The sequence below is a fragment of the Neopsephotus bourkii genome, unplaced genomic scaffold (assembly GCF_033783945.1).
Source record: "Neopsephotus bourkii isolate Nb327-2 ecotype Australia unplaced genomic scaffold, CSIRO-AGI_Nbou_v1 NB_991, whole genome shotgun sequence".
Taxonomy (NCBI): Eukaryota; Metazoa; Chordata; class Aves; order Psittaciformes; family Psittacidae; genus Neopsephotus; species Neopsephotus bourkii.
The window spans coordinates 350,149-373,427 of record NW_026901483.1 but is presented as its reverse complement, the minus strand read 5'-3'; the positions used below and the strand labels follow the sequence as shown (position 1 = coordinate 373,427).

Below are 23,279 nucleotides of genomic sequence, written 5' to 3'. Positions count from 1 at the left end.
TAAACTAATTTCCAGGAACAGCAGCAAAGTATATCCTCAAAATTAAATAAAATCTCTCACCCTTCATTCTAACCTTTTGCTTTAATGTTGAGATTTATAATGCACCCTCCTCCTCCAGTAGTTTTACCCAGAAAGATAATCCAAGCACACTGGTTATGCAGTCACTGACCACTCCTCATGAATAGAGGAAGTCTTCTGAATGTTCAGAGTTTAGTTTTAACTAAACTTTTTTTTCTGTTTTCTAATATTAAATGGAAATTAAATGTACTTCTGCAGGTGACCTGTCTGTATGCAGCACTGGAGAATCTGAACTGTCAGCACCAATAGGGTACAGAGGGAAATCTCATGGACTGAGGTCAATTTTTTTTTTTGGTGAAAATGGAGGAGTTAGGTTAATTTTGAAAGAAAATAACTGAAATACCAAGAACCACTGCCCAAGATGGAAGTCAGGTGTAAGGCTATTGCGAAGCTGTGGGTACATAACTCAGATAAAAGATCAAATGTGTAGAGAAGGGTTATGTACTGAGTAACGTGTACTTAAGCGCTTCACTATTACTAGGAGGAAAAAAGATGGAAAGCCAAAGGAGAAGAACAAAAAAAAAGCACTGGGTTTTTGGTCTCAATGTTGAGAATCTCAGAGAGAAATTAAGAGGGAACTTCCCAGGTAGACGGCAGACTGAAAACAAGCTTGTAACATTGGTAAGTAAATGAAGTGTTATTATCTTCATCAGCAATTTCTCATTTTAAATAAAGCTCTCCATAAACCCTTGAATAGTAGCTGGCTGTTTGGACTTAACACAGGTGCCAATGCAATAACTCCTGTACAGCAGTAGACCGCAATGCACTTTACAGTCATATCTCCTCTCTTTTACAGATGGAAAGCAGAAACAGTATCTTGACAAAACTCTAGACACCGGCTGTTGGTTCACCTCTATAAGAAGTGGCAGAAAACAGAAGTATTCTGACTAATCTCAGTTTTAAACCCAACTATAAATAAAGTTAAAACTATAACTAGAGAATCGTATAGTATTAATTGTAGGCATGTGATCAATATCTTCATCGTGAACTGCTGACATTGGCTATTGTATTGCCTAATCTATATAAATTTGAGCAATAAAATGCACCTTTTAAGCTTTTACCTTTTCAAACCCTGAATCTTAATCCTGTATTTAACCTTATTTCTCACCAGCAACAGTTCACCATTACTTGGGCCAGAACTGCATCTCAAATATATACCTCTCCCAACCACAACCCTTCCTGGGCTCCTTCCTGTCCTTATTATCCCTATTAAACTATCTTTAATGGGCTGTTACACTTGCTTTTTCACCAGTGCTGCAAGAACACTATCCTCTGTTTGTTGTATGACCTCTCTTTCCTGGTTTAAACTGCTTGGTAGAATCTCCACAGGCCCATCTCCACAGTTCTGTTGGGGGTATCCTGCAGCCAGGAAACACTCCCCTCCTGGATACAGCTTTTGTTTCAGGAAACCTGCAGTCAGATGACACACCTGGTTGGCATGAGGAAGATTAGCTGGACCAGGGGCTGATGCCCATGTACCTTCTCAGAACCATCTGGAGAACAATGTTAGCAAGCCCTGGAAGGGGTCGAAGACAACTCCCATAGCACACCCCAGCTCATATAAATGTGCTCCCTTCCTACAACCCATCTCAGCTCATGCAGAGGGTTGGAGAATGTCTCTGCATTGTGCTATTTTGGTTCACATGGGTAGTCAAATCCTCACAGGTGTACTTAATCCCATGGATTCATTATGGAATCAAACAAATGGAGAAAGGATGGCACTAGAAAAGGTAACTAAAACTAACAGACCAGAAAGAATCTAAGCTTAAATAGTGTTTTAAAACTACCACCTATTTGAGTCAAGTTTGCTAGTGCACACACTGTGGCAAACACTGCTCACAAGTATTGTTAAATGAAAGCTGAATTTATACAAGCAGTGTTTTGCAACCCCTTTTATTTATATGCTTCTCCTTATATTAGATATTTGTGAATTTCAAACTACAAAACATCATTAGAAAATTGACTTAAACATCTGTAAAAATTCTGGGGAAATCCACAGTATTTACATAAATTCTGGTGACTTTTGTGATTTTTTTATTCATCTGAATTCTCATTGACTTGTACAAATCCCTCTCGATTTGGGAATGCTCCAGTCAGAGGGGAGAGGGAGGAAGGGTGGAGAAAAAGTAAAAAAAAAAAGGGATACCATTACATGGGAAATCTCTGGGAGACTTAATAACTGATGAATTTCCAAATGTGAGCTGTACAACATAACTCTGGAAAATTGAGCATCTCGCATGTAGCCTATCTTTGACTTTCTATAGTAATACAGAGGTGCATGTGGTGATGACCTGAAAAACAAACAGTGCTAAGGATATCGATTATTGGTGAAATTGTCTTTTGAGCCAGAAGCCAACAGAGTCTGTGAATAGCTTACGGTTTTTGTTGATTTAAATGTGACTCAGGAGGTGCACAGTGTGCTGGCTGCCTACAGGGAGGTGAGTTTTGTTTTAAAGAAATACAGCAGTCTTATCCGCACTCAGTTGGGGTGACGCAACATTTCTGTACACCCACTTCCAATTTAGCAACTTCAGTAGTATTTACTGACCCTTCACAACTTGACCCAGAAGTGCCTTTCTTTGTGGCCTCTTACCAAGCCCTGGCACTGCAGACAGCTCTGCTCTCCATGCCTAATTCCAATTCAAAAAGCACAGGAAGATAGTACTTGCACCTACCTTTCTGGTCTTCCCTAGTTCTGTCTTTCTGATTTCATGGGTGTAACCTAGAAGTAGCTTTTAGCACATGAAGAACTCTTCCTCTCTTTCAGATGCAGATTTGAATTTTAAAAAGAACACTCTCTTTGTTGCAGTATCACAGTGAAAAATTCAGATTTACCAATTTAATTGCCTGTTATTATCAAAAGCTTCTAAACAGTCATGGTTTTGTTTTAGAAGTCCCCATAGGGAGAGTGCATTTTCCATTAGGAAAGTACCGCACTTTCCTAATGGAAAAAAAAACAGAGTATCCAGGGCTATTTGCTTCAGATCTTGCACCTGGGCAGACAGTTTCTTGCAGTTCTGTCTATTTTGTTGCACTGAAGTTATCCATAGGACAAACTAGCTGACTAGCAGCTAAACTGCAGAAATGGGGGCTAGGTAAGTAGTAAGGTAATGAAAAAAAATCACCTACATACCCAAATTGCAGACGTAACTCTCTTTCTCACAGTAAGACTGATTTTCAGTGCTTGGAGGATAATAGCAGAAAACAAAAGAAATTAAAGCTGTCAAATGAAGAAATCGGGCTGGGAATACACAGGCAGAGGGGTAATAATCCATCTGAAAGCCACGAAGCCGAATCAGCTTTCCTGAAGAGAACCTGCCAAAACTCTCTGTGGCCAGTTGCCCTCCAGGAAATAATCCTTCAGCCACTATTCCGTCTGCTTACAGAAAAGTGTGCTTCATTCTGTTTTTATTAAATTTAAATCTTTCATTAGCAGCGCTAGCCCACTGCTACATTACACTGAAGTATGAATGTCAGTTAACTCTGAGTCCTCATGGCTCCAGCTGGAAATGCCAAAGGGTTATACATTTAATAGATATCTAAACTCAATTTTTCATTCACTCACCTCTGCTTTGCAGCTCAGCTGTGAGTTGCCTTTCCAAGCTCTCTCTTAGTTCTCTCTCTCTACAAAGCTCCATCTTTAACTCTTTCTTTTCCTGCTGTATCTGCTTTTCCTGGACTCTTGCATTGTCCACAGCCACTTTCAGTAGGCCCTAAAACACACACAAATGTAAGACCTGAAAATACCATTTTGTTTCAGCACTGACAACATTTGTCCATTTGTTTCTTTTACACCCTCTAGGAAAACAAAAATTAAATGCAGAAACCTCTAGACCCAGAACCCAACTGGGCATTTGAAGTAGCTAAATATTATAAATGAGCAATTTTGTGGTGTGGAATCATTCAGTATAGGTTTTGCTAAGTCATCCTACCAATGTGGTTTATTACAACAGAGTGCCATATCATTGCTGACCTCAGTCAACTGCAGGGAGAAGCAAAGGGGGAATAATGAGACTGGTGCATTTTAATATGACCATTATTACCAACTATTAAGTCAAAAAGACAATGTATGAAACCCTTTCACGATCAATAATGCCAGATAGTAGAAACGTAAGCATTAAACAGAAGAACTTAGAATTGCAGGTACAAAATAAGTTTCTGAAACTTTTTAAAGAAGACTAAAACCAAAACACATTTTATCTATCATGACATAGCCTAGCCCTGTAGAGAATAATTTACCTGAATGTTGGTTAATAGTGTTTCTACTGATGAAAGACCATCAGCAAAAAGAAATGGCGCCGGAAATCCAGGAGGCAAGGCCTGTCCAGCCAGTTGGACTTTATCTAAGGTTGGTTTCATTATTGGAATGGCAATTTGGACCTCTTCTGTAAAGACAGGTTTAAAAGCAACATCAGAAAGCATTAGAAATACAGGTAAATGTAACTTCTAGAAACTAGCATTCCATTTACCTGGAAGTGAAAATACAAGCACATTAGTACAACTGACATTGTTTCTATCCTTGGGCAGCTGTGCTTGTTGCTAAGGTAAGATTGCAAAATAGTACAGAACAATAATAAATATACTGACGGGTACAACACAGCTGTAATAGTCTACGGTATCTCAAATTCTACAAATTATACCACAGAATTACAACAGTGTTACACAGTTCATTAAACCTGAATGACCTTTCTTCATTCTGTCATGTTTGCCATTCTGTGATGTGCATTTTTTTGTTGCTATAACCTTGACAAAATTCTAATTAAGAAGTGCATCACATCTCTTTATTCCTTTAATGTTATCCTTCCCATAGGCAGCAGTCAATAATCGCCACTGAGTCATTCCCTCCTGCTTAGCTAGCACCAGCTTCACGTTGTCAGTGAAGTGTCAGCGCAGGTTCTCTTAACAAGTACTGTGCTACCGTCAGCCTCTCCTGTCACATGCAGTTGCCAGGCTGCTTTGCTGAGTGTCTGTAGCAGAGGTATTGAGAGAGCTGGTCGGGGTGGGGGGGCACAGAGCAGCCAGGAAGGAAAGGGCAACCAGCACAGGGCCTTGCTCCTGCAGCTTGCTGCTTGGAGCTAGATTGATGCATTTCTTCCAAACTGTAGAATGGGCACCTGCTGGCTTCCCCTTTACTTGCAGTTGCAAACCAATCATGTTGCTATAGAGCCAGGCATGCACACACAGTACCAATATGTATTCATAATGAAGCAGCAGTATTAGTAAATATCTTTCAAAAAATCCTTTAAATTTTGTAAGGAATCAGTACTATCAGCAAGGAAATCACATTTCTGAACTGGGTAAGTAAAATTCTTTTAGGACAGTAAAGAATCTCCTCCTCTCAGATCCCTAATGAGCATTGTTTCCCCATGTATTCATTTAAAGCTGGAAACCACAAATCTAAAATCTAACAGTCTTTAAAGCCAAACTACGTTTCTTTTACTGTGAAATGTTAAAAAAATACTCCTGTGGAATATTCCAGGGAAATCCAGTCTCTCTGGGTTATGCTCCTGCACCTGCAGAAATCATGAGGAGTATTTTCTTGGCAATTGCTTTTTAGTAAAGCCTGCAACTGATGTATTGGCTGCAAGTTCATGACTCGTGGGTTTTTTCAGGAAAACTGCACAGCCAGGCCTGATGATAGTTTCATTTGTCAAATGTCCTGGTCACATTAAAGCCAGGATTTACAATTAGACCACAGCATATTGAAAGGCCCCCTCCTTTACCTAAAAAAACCCAAGAGTCTGACAGTGAACAGCACTGCCGTGTCCCCCCAACAATGCTTCACAGACTCCGGGAGCAGCACTTTCTGTTGTGTTTCTAAAGCATTACCTACTGACAAGGAACTAGGAGCATTCCCAGGTTTCAAGTATTCTTTGAAATCACCGCTTAGGGAGTATTTTGTTTTCACTATGTGAGTTCATTAAATGGAGCATCTTCATCATGATTCTTCAGCACTAATAACAACAAAAGCCAGTAACCTCTACACGTCTTTGTAGCTCTCCTTTTAGAGCTGTGTTCATGTAATTTAAATGATCCATTTAAAAGAAACAAGCTCTGGTCACATATTCGGACCACAGAGTTAATGCTGATTCAGACACACCATTTCTCTTGTATTAGTGGCAGAGTTTTTAGAATAAGCTGGTAAGCTGTTGCATATGATGTTACACAGAAATAATATTTAAGCCATGGAGTCACAAAAGACTAAACTGAAGTGGCATTTGAAAAAGAAAGTAAAACATAAAGTATGCATAACAAAATTACAGCTGCTCTGAAATCTCCAGAAATCTCTACTATTTGGGATGAAAGTAATAACATTAAATTGGACGAAAGGAAAATTACTATTGACTGTGAAGACAGGTTGCATGGTCTATGGTTTGTAATGTTACTGTACAGCAGATTGAAGTTTCAAAATAGTATTACTCTTCTTTAAAGAGATAGACACAGCTAAATTAGGTGCTGCTTGCTGCAGTGAGGATCAAATGCAAAAAGAATCATATTTCATCAGACCTAGTCAACACCAGGAAAATAAATAGAAATATAAGAGGTATGCAGGCAATGATTCATTTTGATAATCTGGCCCAAGAGAGACACATAGAGACAGCACACAGATCTAAGCTTCCACCAAAAGACAAATAGGACACAGAGGGTGGGAATTGGGATGACAGTGTAGCAGAGGTCACATCGATTTTCAGCAGCAGTTTTCACACAGATGAGATAACCCTGGACTCTATTTGGCCCATTGTTCATATCCTACCTGTCCCAGAAGCAATAAATTACCAAGTCCCAGAAAAAGGGCAGTAAAGAAGAAGGATTCTACTTATGACTTCTTATGATTAAGTTTTTGTGCTAACCAAACATGCTTTGCAGACCAAGGTCACATTGCATGTTAAAGTCTGTAATAGCTGAAAACTAGAGGAAGCATATTATGTTTTAGCGTATATGGGTGGAAACTGTCAAACCATTCATCATCTTTTTTTTTTCTTCTGATTGAAATCACACTCTGCAAAGATGAATGATAAATGCATTAGAAATCTATTTCAATCTTGTAATAGGTCTTCACATCTGAATGGTGTCTACATCTTGCCCGTATCCTGAATAAAGTGCACAGTTAGGCAGAAATTTATTAGCTAGACTTGAGAAATCATAATTGGCAAAGCAATTAAAAATGGCTTGTGTTGGAAGCATTTTTTGCCGATTGTCTCAAATGCATCTCTTTAATAGGAAAAAAGATGTTGATTTAAGCACTTTGATCTTAAAGAACACTAAAAATACCAATGCTAAAAACTGCACTCACACATATAATACAACAGAATAAGCAAGAAATAAAGCTAGAACAACTGCAGTGCAACCAAGGACAAACAACCTTTCTATTTATTGAAGCAAAGTGGGAACTACTTTTATCGAGCTTGTTTGTTAAACCTGCCATGCTTTATAGTAGAATTCAGGAATCCATTTAGAGTGCGGTCTTTTTATTTTAATTTCTAGCTGGCATCCAGATGAATAGACGAAAGCAGGAGTTATACTGCAAAGAAATACACAGTAAACACTAACAGTGAATGGAATATTATCCCAGGAAAGCACATGGAAATCTGCCTGAAAGTTTCCAGTTCTTAATTCCATATACTGGAGTATTTCATCTTCTGTCTTCTGCCTAAGTTGCAGAAATAGGGATTGGAAAATGAAGCATCCACCTACGGACTAAGCACAGCACTGCGAGCACAAGTTATGTGAATTGCTCCCTGAATAACAGTGCATGGCCCAAAACAACAGGCAGTTGTAGCTGCCAGCTGGTTTATTTGCTTTCAGATGGCATGTTTTTGAACCCATCATTCACATACCTGATACACTTCACACGTCACTTCCAAACAAGGTAGAAATATTAAAGCTACAATTTACATCCTACATAACACCAGTGAGACCACGGAGTTACTTATTCATGTGTGCTTCAAAACTTTTATCTACCTGGACCTGTATAAGCATTATTCACCACAAATTCCTTTTCCCTGCCTGTGGCATAGAAGTCAGAAACCTAAAGGACTACAGTGGCTTATCAACATTTTAATTCTTTGAGCTTCACACTAGAGTGATGTGGATTACATTTAATGGTCCATAGTTACAGAAAACAGCACAGATACTCTAACGGACCTTTTTTACTTACAGAGGACCTGCAACATCAGCTGGGTTGTATGTGCTACACATCTCTGAAAATAAGATATGTTTTTATTTCAAATAGCATTATTTGCCCAAAGATCTTACAGAATCACCCAAACCAATATATCTTTATAGTGGCAAGACGTCCCTTGACTTCCAGTTGTATATGTACTCCACGAAAACAGCGATAGGCAGTGGTGTCCAAACACGGGTGTTTTGACAGAATCAGGGCTCAAATTCTAACTTTTAACTGCAAAAAGCAGCTTTCCAAAAAATGTAAGATGACTTCCCTTTAAACCTTGACAGCTTCTGTGATGTTTAACTAGAAACTAGTAGAAGTTTTTCTTTTACAGAAAGGTAAGTATGAAACCCCTGTAATCTGAAGCATTGTTTATTTCAAACATTTTATATCTGTAAGTCTGCAAGGACAGGGTTATCTGTCTTTGCTGTCTTAATAACCGAAAATCCTCCATAAACCCCTGCCTGCCTTTTTCTCCCTCACTCATTGCTTCTCTGCCAGAAGCTGAGTGCTCCTGTTCATCAGTGAGAAAAGAGACACCTCCTCCTAACCTGGCACCAATCAAACTCTGAAATTTACTGCTTTAACCTTGTGATTCAGGTCCTGAATTTAAAGTCAGTGCTGTTTTTCTTAATTACAGTCCCTGAATGAGAAGGGTCAATGAATGCAATTGGGGAGTAGCTGATTAATCCAGTGCACTAGCTTTAAATCAGACTTTATTTCATTTTCAAGTGATTGATACAACTTGATAGCACACAAGCCGTTTTCATGACTGAGCTTTGCAATAAAAACCCCTTCACTTTAAAAATAGTATCTAATCATTATATACCACATACACATTTCCAGGCTGCCTTAAAAACTTTTGGAAACAGTTGTAAAACAGTAAAAGTCCAGATCATTGATAGAGATGATCAGAACAGAACTGACCGCAGTGCTGAGCCCTAGGCAACACCACTTGTGACCAGCTGCAAACTGGATTTAACTCCTTTCACCATGCTGTGTGTTAGGCCTCCCAGCCAGGTTTTTACCCAGTGAGCAGTACACACATCCAATCCATAAGCAGACAGTTTCTCCAGGGGAATGCTGTGGGAAACGGTGTCAAAGGCTTTACTAACATCTAGGTAGACAACACACAGAGTCTTTCCTTCATCCACTAAGTGGGTCACCTTGTCATAGAAGGAAATTGGGTCTGTCAAGCAGGACCTGCTTTTAATAAACCCATGCTGACTGGGCCTGTTCTCCTGGTTGTCCTGCATGTGCCAAGTGATGGCACTCAGAATGATCTGCTCCCCAACCTCTGCTGGCACTGAGGTCAGACTTACAGGCCTGCAGTTGCCCAGATTCTCCTTCTAGCCCTTCTTGTAGATGGACATCACACTTGCTAGCTTTCAGGCCACTGAGAACTTCCTGGTTAGCCAGGACTGCTGATAAATGATGGAAGGCAGTTTGGTGAGCACTTCCATCAGCTCCCTCAATACCCCTGCATGGACCCATCCAGCCTCACAGACTTGTGTGTGTCCAGGTGGTATAGCAGGTTGCTGACCATTTCCTCTTGGATTATGGGGGCCTCATTCTGCTCCCCATCTCTGTCTTCCAGCTCAGGGGAGTGGGTACCCTGAGAAAAACTGGTCTAACTATAGAAGACTGTGAAGGCAGAGAAGGCATTAAGTACCTCAGCCTTTTCCTCATCCTTTGTCACTATGTATTACCCCCACCTCCAGTGAAGGATGGAGAGTCTCCTTAGCCCTTCTTTTGCTGCTAATGCATTTACAGAAACATTTTTTATTGACTTTTAATGCCTGTTACATTAAGAGTGATGTGCTAGCTTAGGAAAAACTGAGGATTTGGAGCAGTAAAAAAAGAGAAAGAAAACTCTGCAAGCAATGCATTCACCAACCTTTCCATAGACCTGTTCTTAGGAATGATGAGGGTGTGTTTTCCTGAAGGATGTCATAAAGCAGGCACTTAGTGCTTGAATAGGAGAAGGAGGCAAAAAGCAGGGAAATGAAGATTTCACTAGAAAAGGCTGAAATTACAGTTTACAAATTGTCTTTATCTGTGCACTCTTTATCAAGAGATGTGTAATTATACAGCTTTGACATTTTCATCAATGTACTCTCATTAATAACACAGAAATTATACCTATTTATAACTTCAACATATTTACAATATAGTCAGATGTTCACATGGCACTGACGGTAAAAACACCTGAAAATATTTTATTAATTCTAACCTTAAAAAAAAAAAAAAAGAAGACCTGAGTTAAATCAGACACTGGGTTTGCAATAATAAAAACTGAAATGGAGAAGTGCAGCAATTCACGAGCTAGACACCAAAGCTGGAGTGTTTCACTGCAGGTAACTTCAGTCTGAAGTTCCATATGTACAGATCAACAAATACAACTGACATCACCTGATTAATTCTGTTCATTAAGGAGAATCATAAGTACAAGGCTACTATTAAGTAAATAAGGACCCTTCAAAATACTATGTTTTATATTCACAAGAATTATTTACAATTTACAGTTTGTGCTGTATTATACCTGCTTTCTCCTATGAGCTGCTTCTCAGGCAGGTTTTGATAATCTGGATTCCAAAACATTTAAAGTTGTCCCATGCTTTAAGTTGCTTCTTAATCTGCATGGAAGAGCAAGTACTATCGATTTGCATTTTCCACATGGCAATTTAAAGTAACTAGTTACTCTCAGCCAGTAATAGTACCCATGTCATTCCTCACAGTGACAAGAAGCATTATTTCAACTGACAATAGAGAAAAGTGAAAATGCCAACCATTCACTAAAAGGCTAGTAGTAGAATTACCAGAGCTTGGAAGAAAGGAGGAAAATGAAACAAAATAAACAAAATCCTCCTCATGGCCATGATCAAGAGGTTATAATTTTCTTCTCAGCTAACTCTCCCACTAACATTTACAAGGGTTTTTTCATGGTGATTTTTAAGCGTCTCTGTAGTCTGACTATTCTTCTACTGAGATTTTAAACTGTCAGATGAGGGTGGGTAGGAGGAACTTGCCAAGAAAAAAAAAAAAATTCTTTAATTTTCTTGGCGGATTCAGCTTTTCCCTATTAATGTTGAGATTATTTCTTCAACTATTTTGTTGCAAATATTTATGACTCCATATGGAACAACAGATGTTGAAGGGAAGGGATAGCAGAAAAGACTTCATTTTCAGCAATTACCCTGCTACTTGTTGTCATACTGTAGGTGTTCTTAGTGCATCTATTTTACATACCACCCTGTCCTTTCACACACTGCAAAAATGTCAGTTTGGATAATTAATGTAATAACTTCAGTCCAGATCATTTCCACAATATTAATTTAAGGGAAAAAAAACAGACAAGAGGAGGAGGGAATCAGGAAAGAAGGGGGAAGACAGGAATTTCTTTTCCAGTCCTTCTGGAATATCTAATCAGGAATCAGTTTCTTGCAAAGCTGCCCTGGGTCCTTAATAACAAATCTTTCCCTTTTTTCCTTTGAGACAGACTGCAGTGACTGCCACACCAAGACAAGAAATCATAGAAGAAACAGCAACACAAAGCTATCCAAGAACCAGCACTATAACTGCATAAGAAAGGTGAAGAAACATGGGCTGGCTGTGGTGAGGATGAACAGGAGCAGGTTGATGGTGTTCAAGCTGAAAAAATGTCTGTTAACTGAACTGTCACCTTACCAGCACAGGCAGCCAGAGCTGGCTGGAGAGTATCAGTCCCACCACGCAAACAGTGAGGTCCACGCACTAGCAGAGCCGCTCCTGCTCTGCCATGTCCCCATGTGCAAGCCAGCTCCTGGCCAAATGTGACCACTGTTGGTGAGCATCATGGTCAGAGTCATGAACTGTGCTTTAGCCTGTATACAACCACTGTGCACCGGGACTTGGGAAGGAGGGAGAGGGAGAAAGGGAGCATCTGAGTCCCAGCACCACACTAACTGCAGCTACATGGCTTCTGGGCAGAAGGTGGCTCCCAGACAGTGTAACTTGGATGACAGGCAGCAGAAGCTGGCAGCTGCCTGCCAAAGCCCCTAGACAGGCCTGCTGCAGGGGCAGGTGCACTGTGGTGGGCAACCAGGTACCTCTGGAAAAGCAGGACTCAAGAAATGTGAAGCGAAACCCTGTACCCAAAAAAAGGCCTTCTGTACCTCAACAGTTAGGCAATCTCCTTCATGTCCCACTTGTAATAAAACTATACAGTGTGCTTTTAAATAATTTTCATCATCTACTTCCTTTACTGCAGAATTTGGCAGTATAACCAATAATATGAAGCAGATCTCATTAGAAACATTCAATTTTTTCCTATTCATAAAATTCACAAAACTACATAAATGCTTCCAGATAGCTGCGATTGGTGGGACCAAATTTTCACCAGTATGGCAGACATGCTTGCGTTTGCATTTTGCACCTGAAAAACTACCTGCCAGCTAAAGATGCAGATGTGCCATCACTGGGAAAGGCTTTTTTGAAGTTGTCTTCCTGGTCCAGGGAGCTATTCAATTGTCACCTGGGCATATGCTAGGTGCAAAGTCTGTGCTCCTAACCTCAGGCAAAATATGGCTGGAATCAAGACACTCACTGCCTTCTGGGGTTCAGGCACTAAACACAGGTCCACTCTGTCCATAAGCAGCTATACAGGCACACAGCACTGAGCAACAAGGAGCGTTATTCCCCGGCATCAAAGCTTAGTGATCACCGGAACTGACCAGTAGCCATGGAGCCAGCTATGGGGGTCTGGGTGCCATCAGAATAAGGTAAAGGAATTCTAATCCACAAAGTTAGTAAGTATAAATATCTTTGTAATGTGTCTGTCTTCTGTAGAATACATGCAGTTACTACTGTATAGGTATTATAGTTACATATTAGATCATCTATGGTAACATGGTAATTATGACACAAAAGATACTTCAACTCTTACTATATTTTAAAATAGCACCAAGTTAGTATCAATATTATTGCTGCTGAGTTCATTTTCTTAAAGTATATGTATAACCAGCAGTTAAGTCCTCCAACTATTTGAAGCAGGCAGAGTACTCAATTTCCTGGATATTCCTGGATAATTATTCCTGCTTTATTAAAGTTTATTTTACAACAGTATAAAATAGGTTATAAAGGACAATTCTGCTATTATGTCCTCCCCTGCTTAGGCTTAATAAATATTATATTCCATACCATCCATTAAAGCCAAGCAGTGGAGAAAATAGAAATGGTAGTAATCTCCTCCACAGATGTAAAATACTTTAATAAAATAAGGGTGTATAACAGTCAGGAACAAATTACTGAGGTCTGCTTTAATAAAATAGTACCCTTAAAGAAGTATTACTCTTAAGGCACTGACATTCCCACTGCAGTGTATCCTTTCAAAGCAGTGTAGCTTGTTAAAATGGCAAGATATCTTTTTGCAATAGAGTGTTTGTGTCCAGGCAGATACAAGGTTTGTATAGAATGCATCCAGGGAGCCATAAAACTGGTGGGAAACATATTTCTCTGTGGTATTTTAGCACTTTGAAAAATTCAATCACTGGGAAAAAATGTTTTGCTGTAAACATCTGAAGAGCATTATAAAAGCAATGGCTTCCCACAGCACCTGCTTAAATAATTTTAAGAGGGAGTATGTCTTTGCTCATCTTCTAAAACTTGTAGAAAGCTTCTCCTATTAATTTCCCTGGTGCTGTCAGGCCAGGGCACTCTAAATCAGAAATAATTATGAGTGCAATTGGGGGATGCTCACCAGCAGCACTCTTGCACTGTAGAAATAAGATAACTTTCAAAACCTATCACTAAGAGAAACAGGATTACCTTAAGAGAAAAATAGACCCAGAAAGACAATAATCTTAACAGTATCCTGAATCAATTATGAATTTCTTAGATGTCAACACAGAAGTACTCTGCTTTATATCCTAGTGTTTGAAATCAGTTCAGTGACACATTGATTTTATAAACCCTGATTATCAAGAAGCATGAGAAATTCATCCCTTTTCAATTTACCTTCGGTTTTAATTCTACAGGCAGGCAGCAGTGATACAGCACAACAGTCCTGTTGTAGACTTCCACAGAAACCTCTAACCATGCCCCAGCTCCTCCGGCCTTCCTTGCTGCCCACAGCACATCCTGCAGTGCCAGTGCTCATGCAGTGGGCACTGGGCTGTGGCACACCCGTGCTGTGGCCGGCCAGCCTGGCTCTTGCCACAGCCACCAGGGTCCTGCATGAAACAAGACATGCACCCATCTCCCTGGGGCTTTGCCAGCCTGTGGTGCACAGTAGCACTACCAAGTGCTGCTGTTTAGACAGTGCTGGTATCTCCTGCAGAGATTAAAGGTTACAGAACTGAACCGAGCCTCTCTTGTCCAAGAAACAGAATTTGGCTCATCTCAATCCTTCTTTTCTCTTCAACTAAGAGGGCAAGTAATAGGCCCTCTGATAGAAATGTTGTCCTGATGTATCGATATTACATCTTAGTGACAGAATGATTAGACTCACATATACCAGCATTACAGCAGCTCTCAGTGTGGATAGCTGTCCATAGCAACGTAGCACACCTCTTTGCCACCAAATGATTACATGATGCTCTGGGGAAAGACAAGTTTTCCTAGCACACAGCTAATCTATCAAAGGGAAAACCTCCTTCTGACCCAAACAGCAGTCTCAATCTGAGTATAAATGTAAGCTAACCACCAAGTAGTCCATGTCCACTACTTTGCAACCTAATAACTGTTAAGTCTACTGCTGTCACTTATCCTGAGCTCTTTTAAAAGATCAAATACTGAGGGAAGGACAGAAAGAGGAAAACTTTTTGCAGGCAGCAGCTATTTCACATTAATCTGCTGTGCTCTTCCTTCAGATCAGTTTGAGCTCCAGCTGCTAGAGCACCAAGAAGCTGCCAAACACAGAGCCTCTCACAGCCAGCACCTCTCCAATGATCACCTCCTTAGCAGTGACTCCCAATGCACATCTGAGACAAAACATCACCTGTAAGAAAAGTTTTAACTATTTAAACCACAAGAGGTTAATTCCAGGGCCCTATGTTTTCCTCTAACAGGTTACCAGCAGGGCTACAATTCCCAGTAGCTGGTCAACACTTTTCCTCTACTCTTCTCTCTGCTCAAAACCTCAGGTACCTGTGCCATTCCACCTGAAACAGCAATATGCATAAAGTTATGCTCTGCTACAGAAAGCAGCATACAGCAAAGTCTGACAGTAGCGCCCTGTTGCTTAGGCTAATTTCATTTATAACAGACTAGTATCTGCCGAAGACAAAACACAAAAGCTGGAGAACTGAGCAAGGAAGATCTGAGTATTTTTTTTAGCTCCTTACAGCCATGGGAATGTACAATCCCACTCTTAGCGATCTGCCACTGCAAACCAAGCACTCTAGAATGTGCTGGGAAACTTCATGAACCTTCTGCCTTTAAGTAACTATAATTTATGGTAGACTTTATGAAAAACAGGAAGTGACAATGGCTTCATCTTGCTAAATAAAATCTACTAAACAGATTTTTGGATAAATCTTCTTGGACTTGTATGCTTCTCAACTGAACCCAAAATACAAACCAAGGCAAAGTACTTAGAAACTTAGTACTACAGACCTCTCGCACATTCACAGACAGATTTCAAACCAGCCTTGGATCTGGTTGGTGGCTGAAGACTCCAGCTTCATGGACCTGCCACTAGATTTGCAGCCAATGCCTGGAGTGGCAGTGAAATACCACCGTGAGCTCTGCAGCTGGTTCCCAAGGGAAAAGAGAGAAGAGAAACCAGCACCATTTTAAGCACCCTCCCGCTGCAAATACAGAAGCTGGAAAAACAACCCCAAATATACCTTGCCCTATTCAGTAAAGTAGTGAGTAATTGAAAAGTATCAAACAGTTGTCTGTATCTTCTTCCGAATGACAGAAATAAGGCTTTGCACTCCATTAATGCATCTGTCCTTCTAGCGAGATTCCCACCAGGTCAGCTAGAAGCATGAACTCACTGGTGTTTGTAAGTCATATTAAAAACTCTATAAACATAAAGTACTTCCAAAATGTTTAGGTTTTTATCACTGCTTTTAGCAAGCAAAGCATTTTCCTTTTAAAAGTGGCTTACTCTATTTGTGGGGCACATCATATTTTCACTTTGGTTTATTCTACCTTCTTGCTTTGAAACTGTGCATTACTTGAGAGAGTAGCTGACATACCCATTCATGGTAGTGCACAAAATGAAGCTTAATGAATCCCCAAAGCAATGTACTTCATGTGCTAAAATCAATGTACATTGCCTGCTACAGTATCTCCCTGTGAAATTGAGGCATTTGCTCAGAAATTTCTATCTCAACAAGGTCTTTTCTTTTTTTGTAGTGCTTAACTGCCTTTTGTCTGCTCTTGTCTCCCTCCAGTGTTGCTCAGATGGCAATCTTTTATTCCTTGTGCAAACTCATTTGGAAAATGCTGGATGGGCCACAGCTGTGTACTGCTATGTAAGGTCTAATACATGTCAAGTACTGCTTTATACACGCTGAATAAACACAATGAAACAAAGTTTTAATTGATTATTAAGAAGGCAGGGTTCTAGACAGAAAGTAGTATTTAAAATCGGATTTAATCAACTAGTTTTGTAAAATCCTAAAAGGTATTGATGCTGTACACGTTGCCATTTGAGCACTGAAGTTTTCACTAAGGTTACCGCAACCCAAGGTGAAAAGCTATTTCTGGGAGGTTTATGCAAACATGCAAGTCTGCAGCTGATGAAAACCAAGCAGTGGATCAAAGTATTAATGAAGCATAAACCTTACCTGGAAAGGTATTTTCCCACATATCTGCTAAGAAATGAAATAAGCCACACATTTTTCAAGAGCCAATCTCTGTTCAGGTACTCTGGAACCTTCAAGCTCAGTCATTCTCAAACAGTAAAATATGTTCTTGTTTTTTAATGTATAAAGTCTGGATTTATATTCTCTAGTAATAAATACTTAAATCTAGCAGTAAATAATGCCTTAAATACTGACATTGCTTCTGCCAAAGGTATCTAAGTTAGATATTCAGTCTAGAACCATAAAAAGTCTCTTTGTATGACTTGTTTAAACCAACACCTGTGAGACGCTGCAATTAAATTTATTTCGAAGTCAGAAATAAGAACACAGAAATTAAGTAACTGGTGATCAAAATAATTGTAGATCCACAAAAAAGTGCCTCTGGCCCTCAACAGGACACTCCTTGGGGAATCACAGATTTTTTTGAAGGACTATTTGAGAGTCTGGGCAATGATTAATATGAAATGAAATCCATAGTCTGAATTTCTCTATACTATGAACATTCTCACTGACTGTATGTCTCTGTAGGACCCCGGCAATCTATGTGCAAAAACGCACTGTGAAGAAACTAATTTTTTCTCCTTTTACATCAAACAAAAAATGTCAACCGTACCCTGAAATTTAGGTTATAAAAATGGGTAATGTCTACTAAGTGGCAGCATGAAGAACCTTCATTAGTTTGAAGTACATGGATTATCAATCAAATGAGAAATAAGCATGGAGCAGATGAAAACGGCAAACTGCTATAATTACAAATGATGTTTTGTGCATGATCGTGTCTTAAGAACTGCTACAGGATGCTGTGAAATAAAAAAATCATTTGTATCCACATTCCAGAATAATACAGTCCATTACAATGATGTACTTGAGAGCAGAAATGTCATTTGTTATGTTTCACATTGTTCCACTTCTATCCACCGAATATATATTTTGCTTTATTTTTTAAAAAGGATGAATTCACTTTAGGGAACTGACAGCTTATATGAATATTTTAGACTTGCTTGCAAGTAACAGAAAAAACCCATGGCATAAAACTCAAGCTCCAAGTTCCCCTGAATGCCTACTGAGAATAAATTCTATGTTTATTTGTATTTCATTTTCCTTGAACAACTGCCTTTCCCTTGGGTATTTGTTAAAAGCATAAAAAGAATGAGCCAAATTCACTTCTCAATAACATCCATTCAGCATTGTTGAAGCTTGTAAAATTGCACTAGACTAGCCAAGGGGAAAATCTTACTCACTATTTAGTAAATATATATAATAATAAGATGTATTGTTTAATCTTTAAATTCTCTGTCCTCTCTGATTACCAAAAAAGAAAAAAGCATCTGTTTTGTTATAAACCCATGACCACACACAGGAATAGATATGATGTACATGCTCTCGTTCAGGTGGGGGTTATGTGGGGCAGTCCTACACAATACATTTCCCACTGGACTTGTTGAAGACTTGACAAAGTTTCCATTAACTCCACTGCACAAAGGACTAGTTACAGTTTTGCATGTACTGTTTGCTTAAAGATTCCCATAAATAATCTTATTTGACCTACATTTTTAAGAACCACAGATTGAGGAACTGCTGGTAGCAGAATGGCTCAAAGTGAAATCAGCCATGGGGAAGGTCCCACCTCCTGCCCCCAGTATCCACCAGGACAGGCTGGGCTACCCAGGGTTGCTCTCCACCTACCTGTGCAGATGTCTTAGAACTCTCTGGATACTATATAGAATGAAAAATCCAATTCCCAGGATATAAGATCACTTCTCCCACTACAGCTGACAATCACCATGACTTTTGTACAGTTTGATTTTGTCTTTTTCAACAGAGTTTGCGGGAAAAGTCACTCAACACTAATGCTGCAGCACGCAACGATGACACCTAAAAATGGAGTGCGTGGTCAAGAGCAGGAGTTAGTGTTTCTTGCCCACTACTCCCTTAGAAATTACAATTTATAGCTTGTTAGTAGAAATATGATGTCTAAGCCAATGTTTACAGAAATATCATGGATTGTCTTTATTGCCAGCATAACAAACCCCCCAAAATATAATAGCAAGTAATGTGACCATTGCCCTTGGCAGCACCATTAAACTGGGCAGTGAACTACTTCAAATAGCTGCGAGTGTTAAACATTAGTTCTGCCTTAAGTAGGTTGATTTTAACAGTCAAATGTGCACTGCAGTCTATCTGAACATTAAAAGCACCTTTCAAATTTAATTTTACAGAAATGTTAACGACCAGAACAAACTATTGAAGGCAAAAAAGAAAAGTAATTATTTCAACAGATGAAAGGAAACAGTAAATTAACACTCTTGTTTTAAAAGGGGGCTCAGTAACTTATTCCCCTTAAGGAAATACCATTAACTGAAGGTACTATGGATGTTTCATTTAGCATGTTTATGGTCTGGGGTTTCTTTTCTCTTCTGGCCTTTAAAAATGAGGTCTGAGGTAAAAGGAGGTCTGTAAATCTTTAATCGAAATACAACAAGCTCCAGAAATGCTTTATGAAAATCATACCAACAGAATTGGTTCCTCAATATCTACGTTATGTGTCATGTACACACACGTATACATGCAGGGAGAAAAAGGAGAAAAAAGACAGAACAAAGCCTTCAACAGCAACAACCTTCATTTATGTCCACAGAGGCCTCTAAAGACTAAAGAAAGGAGTAAGACAGAAGTAGAATGACTTAGAGTATTCCTAATATACCTCTAGTGCCTATGTACATAAAAAATGCCAAAATTAGGGACAGCTGAACTAATCCTATTATTACATTAAAATTTACCTAGGGAGAAATTTGTTATAGCTTAGAAAATGTTAAACTGCTTGTTATAAAATACAAAACATCCCAATTTTTGTACGCTAGCTATTATTCAGTGGGATTTTGAAAACTGTTTAAAAACACTCACTGGCGTGCAAGCAAGATTCTTCTTACCATAAGTGTTGCAATACGGAAGCAGACTGTAGACATTTCCAAAGGAATTTCATATATATATATTTTAAATGTTTACAGCAAAATTTAGGTGATCATTATTTTTTGTGGACATGCATTTTCCACACAGTAAAAAATGTACTGATATAAATGTGGGGTTTCAAAGTAATTTATTCTGCATGATCAGCATAGCTACATATGCTTTTCATTCTGAAATCACTCATTCCAGACTTCAAATGATAAAATGGTAACAATTCTCCTGACTTGTACATGTCCACTTTGAAAATACGGCCAAATGGAAGGTTTGTTCAGCAAAGCTGCACTGCTGATGAAAGTGGCTTTAGTTTTGGCATTTAATTAATAGTTTTTCATAAAGGATACTTTAGTAAAGATACAATACTGTATTGCATACATATCAGTGTGCAAGTGTTTGTGCGTATTTCTATAGACACTGCTATGCATGCACACGCACTCATGTAAGACGTATCACCTATGAGGTAAGGAAATAACTGCATTCAGAATTTAGCAATACTGAGGTAAACTGAGAATCAGAAGGTCACAAAAAATTGCTGATGTAGTCTCAGAAAACACTGGCTTTGACAGTTAAGCCAGCTGAAGAAGTTCCCACACCCTACAGGACAGCTCCTCAGCCCCTTCTGTGAACAACTCCTGGATGCCTATATTTAAACTGCCTCATATAAATAAGAGTCTTTTCACTAACTCCTCTGGCTGATACAAGCTTGGTATTTTGGGGAGACATTTCCTTGCTTAAGGTATTTTAATGTGGAAACTGACACAATCTGTTTATTCTTACACATCACTTAAATCGTGGCAGTTAATGTCACTTCCCACAAAACTAGGAGTGGGACTTAAGGCCCTCCCACCCCCTTTTTCTTCCCTTTTTTTTGCTAGCTGGACAGAATATATTATCTTGTCCAGCTTAATGAAGAAATTGAGGATAGTGTGGAAAAGTACACGAAGTGCAGCCTTCGATGGAGAGAATAGGTAGGTGACATCTGAAGGGTTCACTCTGGTGACAGTTGGAGAACAGCCTGCCTGGGTGCCAACCAGCAGGGCTGGCAGCAACCATACTGACGTGACTATGGCAGAGACTTCCCAAAGCAGAAAGGCAAGACTGCTGGGAAGTCACTGCATCAGGCCATCAGGAAAACAGAACGTCATCTGGGAGATGACCAGAATCATGGAATGGTTCAGACTGGAAGGAACCTGTGGAGGTCATCTTGTCAAGCAGCTCCTGGCTGCCCAGGTCTGCCTGAAAAATCTGATCAAGTGGTAGAGAAGGTAAGGTACACTTCAAACTCAGGACATTTAAAACTGGTTAGAAAGAAGTATGGTATGACTGGAAGAGGACTGGCATTTAAGCAGATTACTGGCATGAAAGGAAAAGCTTACTCCACAAACTAACTCCCTTTAGTAGCTCTGTTCATTTGATGATATTTAGGGGACAAGTCAGGGAATAAACAATAGTTGAAGACAAGCCCTCAAACCAGGATTATATAGTGGAAACCCTTTGGCCCTTGTACCAGACCCACTCAGAAACTGCCAGATACACTATCCAAATAAAGCTGCAGCCTGCCACCTCTGCATCAGTCACTCACATGTTGGATCAATCATTATTTGCTATTGAGTTGTGATAAATACCACCATGTTCAAGCCTTCAAAAAGTAACTCCTACTTCTTCAAATACATTATGACAGTACTGTTGCTATAAACACATCTGCATCAAATTATTAGGGTAAGAAGTATTTGTGAGCCAGCGTCTAGAATGGTAAGTTTTAGCTGCACACAGCAAGGTATACACTTATTTAAAAATAAATGTGAAATTCAGTCTTCCACAAAAGCAGCAGTGTCATGAGAAAACCCGGGCTTTAAGTTTTGTAAACGCTGCATTTTCAATATTAGAGTGTCAGTCTTCATTCACACTCTGATAAGGTTGTCAATCAAACAGCAATCTAGTTTTGTAAGACTTTAACCAAAGATCAAAGCAATGATACTGCTGAGTTCACATTACCTTCCCAGAGATAACTACTTGAACACTTTCATAGCGCTGCATCGATATTAACTTTGCACTATTCCTTCCAAGCAAATAACACAGTACGAAGTTTGACAGCCCTTCTGGCTTCCGCTCTCATCCCTGATCTAAACGGAATCCCAGTCCCCATTCCCTCTACCCCCTTATAACTGCCACTGGGATATTGAAGTTGAGCATTGCAGGACTTGCATTGAGTTAAACTTTTGCCAATTAAAAAGGAAATGAAATGTGCTTTCTGTCTCCTTTGGGAAACACATTGGATGTCTTTTACTCAATAACAATAGTTGGGCAATAAAAAGATGAGTGAGCAAAATGTGGTATATCATCGTTTTGCTTTTTACTTCAGCCCAATGGCAAATGAAAGTCATCCAGAATCAATTTCAAGAAGCTAATAAATTCAGTATGTGAAAGCAGTGAAAATATAACTTTTGCAGGCTCATCATCAAGCTGATTTGTAAGCAAAGCTGGGCCCCAGTTCCTGCACACTGTGTCACCCATATTTTCAGTTTCATGCAGGTAATACACTATTTTTAAGGAGTTGATATTCTGAAGCTAAACAGAGACATAGATATTGATATATATATATATATATATCTTACTTCCACAAACATACGTCCTGGTGATATCATAATAAAAATCTGAATGCACTACGCCTAGGAAATCGTGTTCATCACTATCAGTTACCTCCCCCAGTAACAGTGAAAGAAAGGTGAAGGCTACTGCTGCACACAAGGGCAAGCTCGAGGCAGATCAACAGCTTTCCACAGCCCCACATAACTTCCAGAATAGACCTCTTTATGGCAGCATGGGGAGGGAGCTGTTGGGGCTTTTATTTGCTTGTTAACTGACTGAGAAGCTTGCCAGACCAAGCCTATCTAAAGGCAAGCTTCCAAAGGGAAATGAATTGCCCATACGTACAACGTAACTTAAAGTACTCCTTGAGCAATGCCGAATACCTTCAACGTGTAGCTTATGAGCCTACTAGGAAACAACAGAGGGCTTCTACTTACTCTAAAAGCAGTTACTTCAAATTCATGAGAAGAAAATTCAATCCACATTTTCTACCATGACATAACAAACCTTGATTACGGGTCAAGTCCATCTAAATGGTTCAGTGGCAACTGCTCCTAAGAGCTAACCAGCCTTTACCAAAGCTCCGTACTAGACATGATTTTGCAATGCAATTACTACACGGGGAAGGGAGGGATGGCGTGGATGTACCTCCCCTGCCTTGTAAGGCCAGGACTAAGTCCTAC

At 39.5% G+C, this 23,279-nt stretch overlaps 1 protein-coding gene across 6 annotated transcripts in view; it reads right to left on the bottom strand.

Annotated features, from left to right (window-relative positions):
• Nucleotides 1–23,279, bottom strand: part of DACH2 (dachshund family transcription factor 2) — a 282,827-nt gene that overhangs the window by 13,939 nt on the left and 245,609 nt on the right. For all 6 annotated transcript variants that reach the window (XM_061359675.1, XM_061359678.1, XM_061359674.1 and 3 more), the window contains exons 8-9: nt 4,318–4,463; nt 3,644–3,791 (exon numbers count right to left, since the gene is read on the bottom strand). In XM_061359675.1, coding sequence (XP_061215659.1) covers nt 3,644–3,791; nt 4,318–4,463 — 294 coding nt within the window. The remainder of the gene's footprint in view (nt 1–3,643; nt 3,792–4,317; nt 4,464–23,279) is intronic.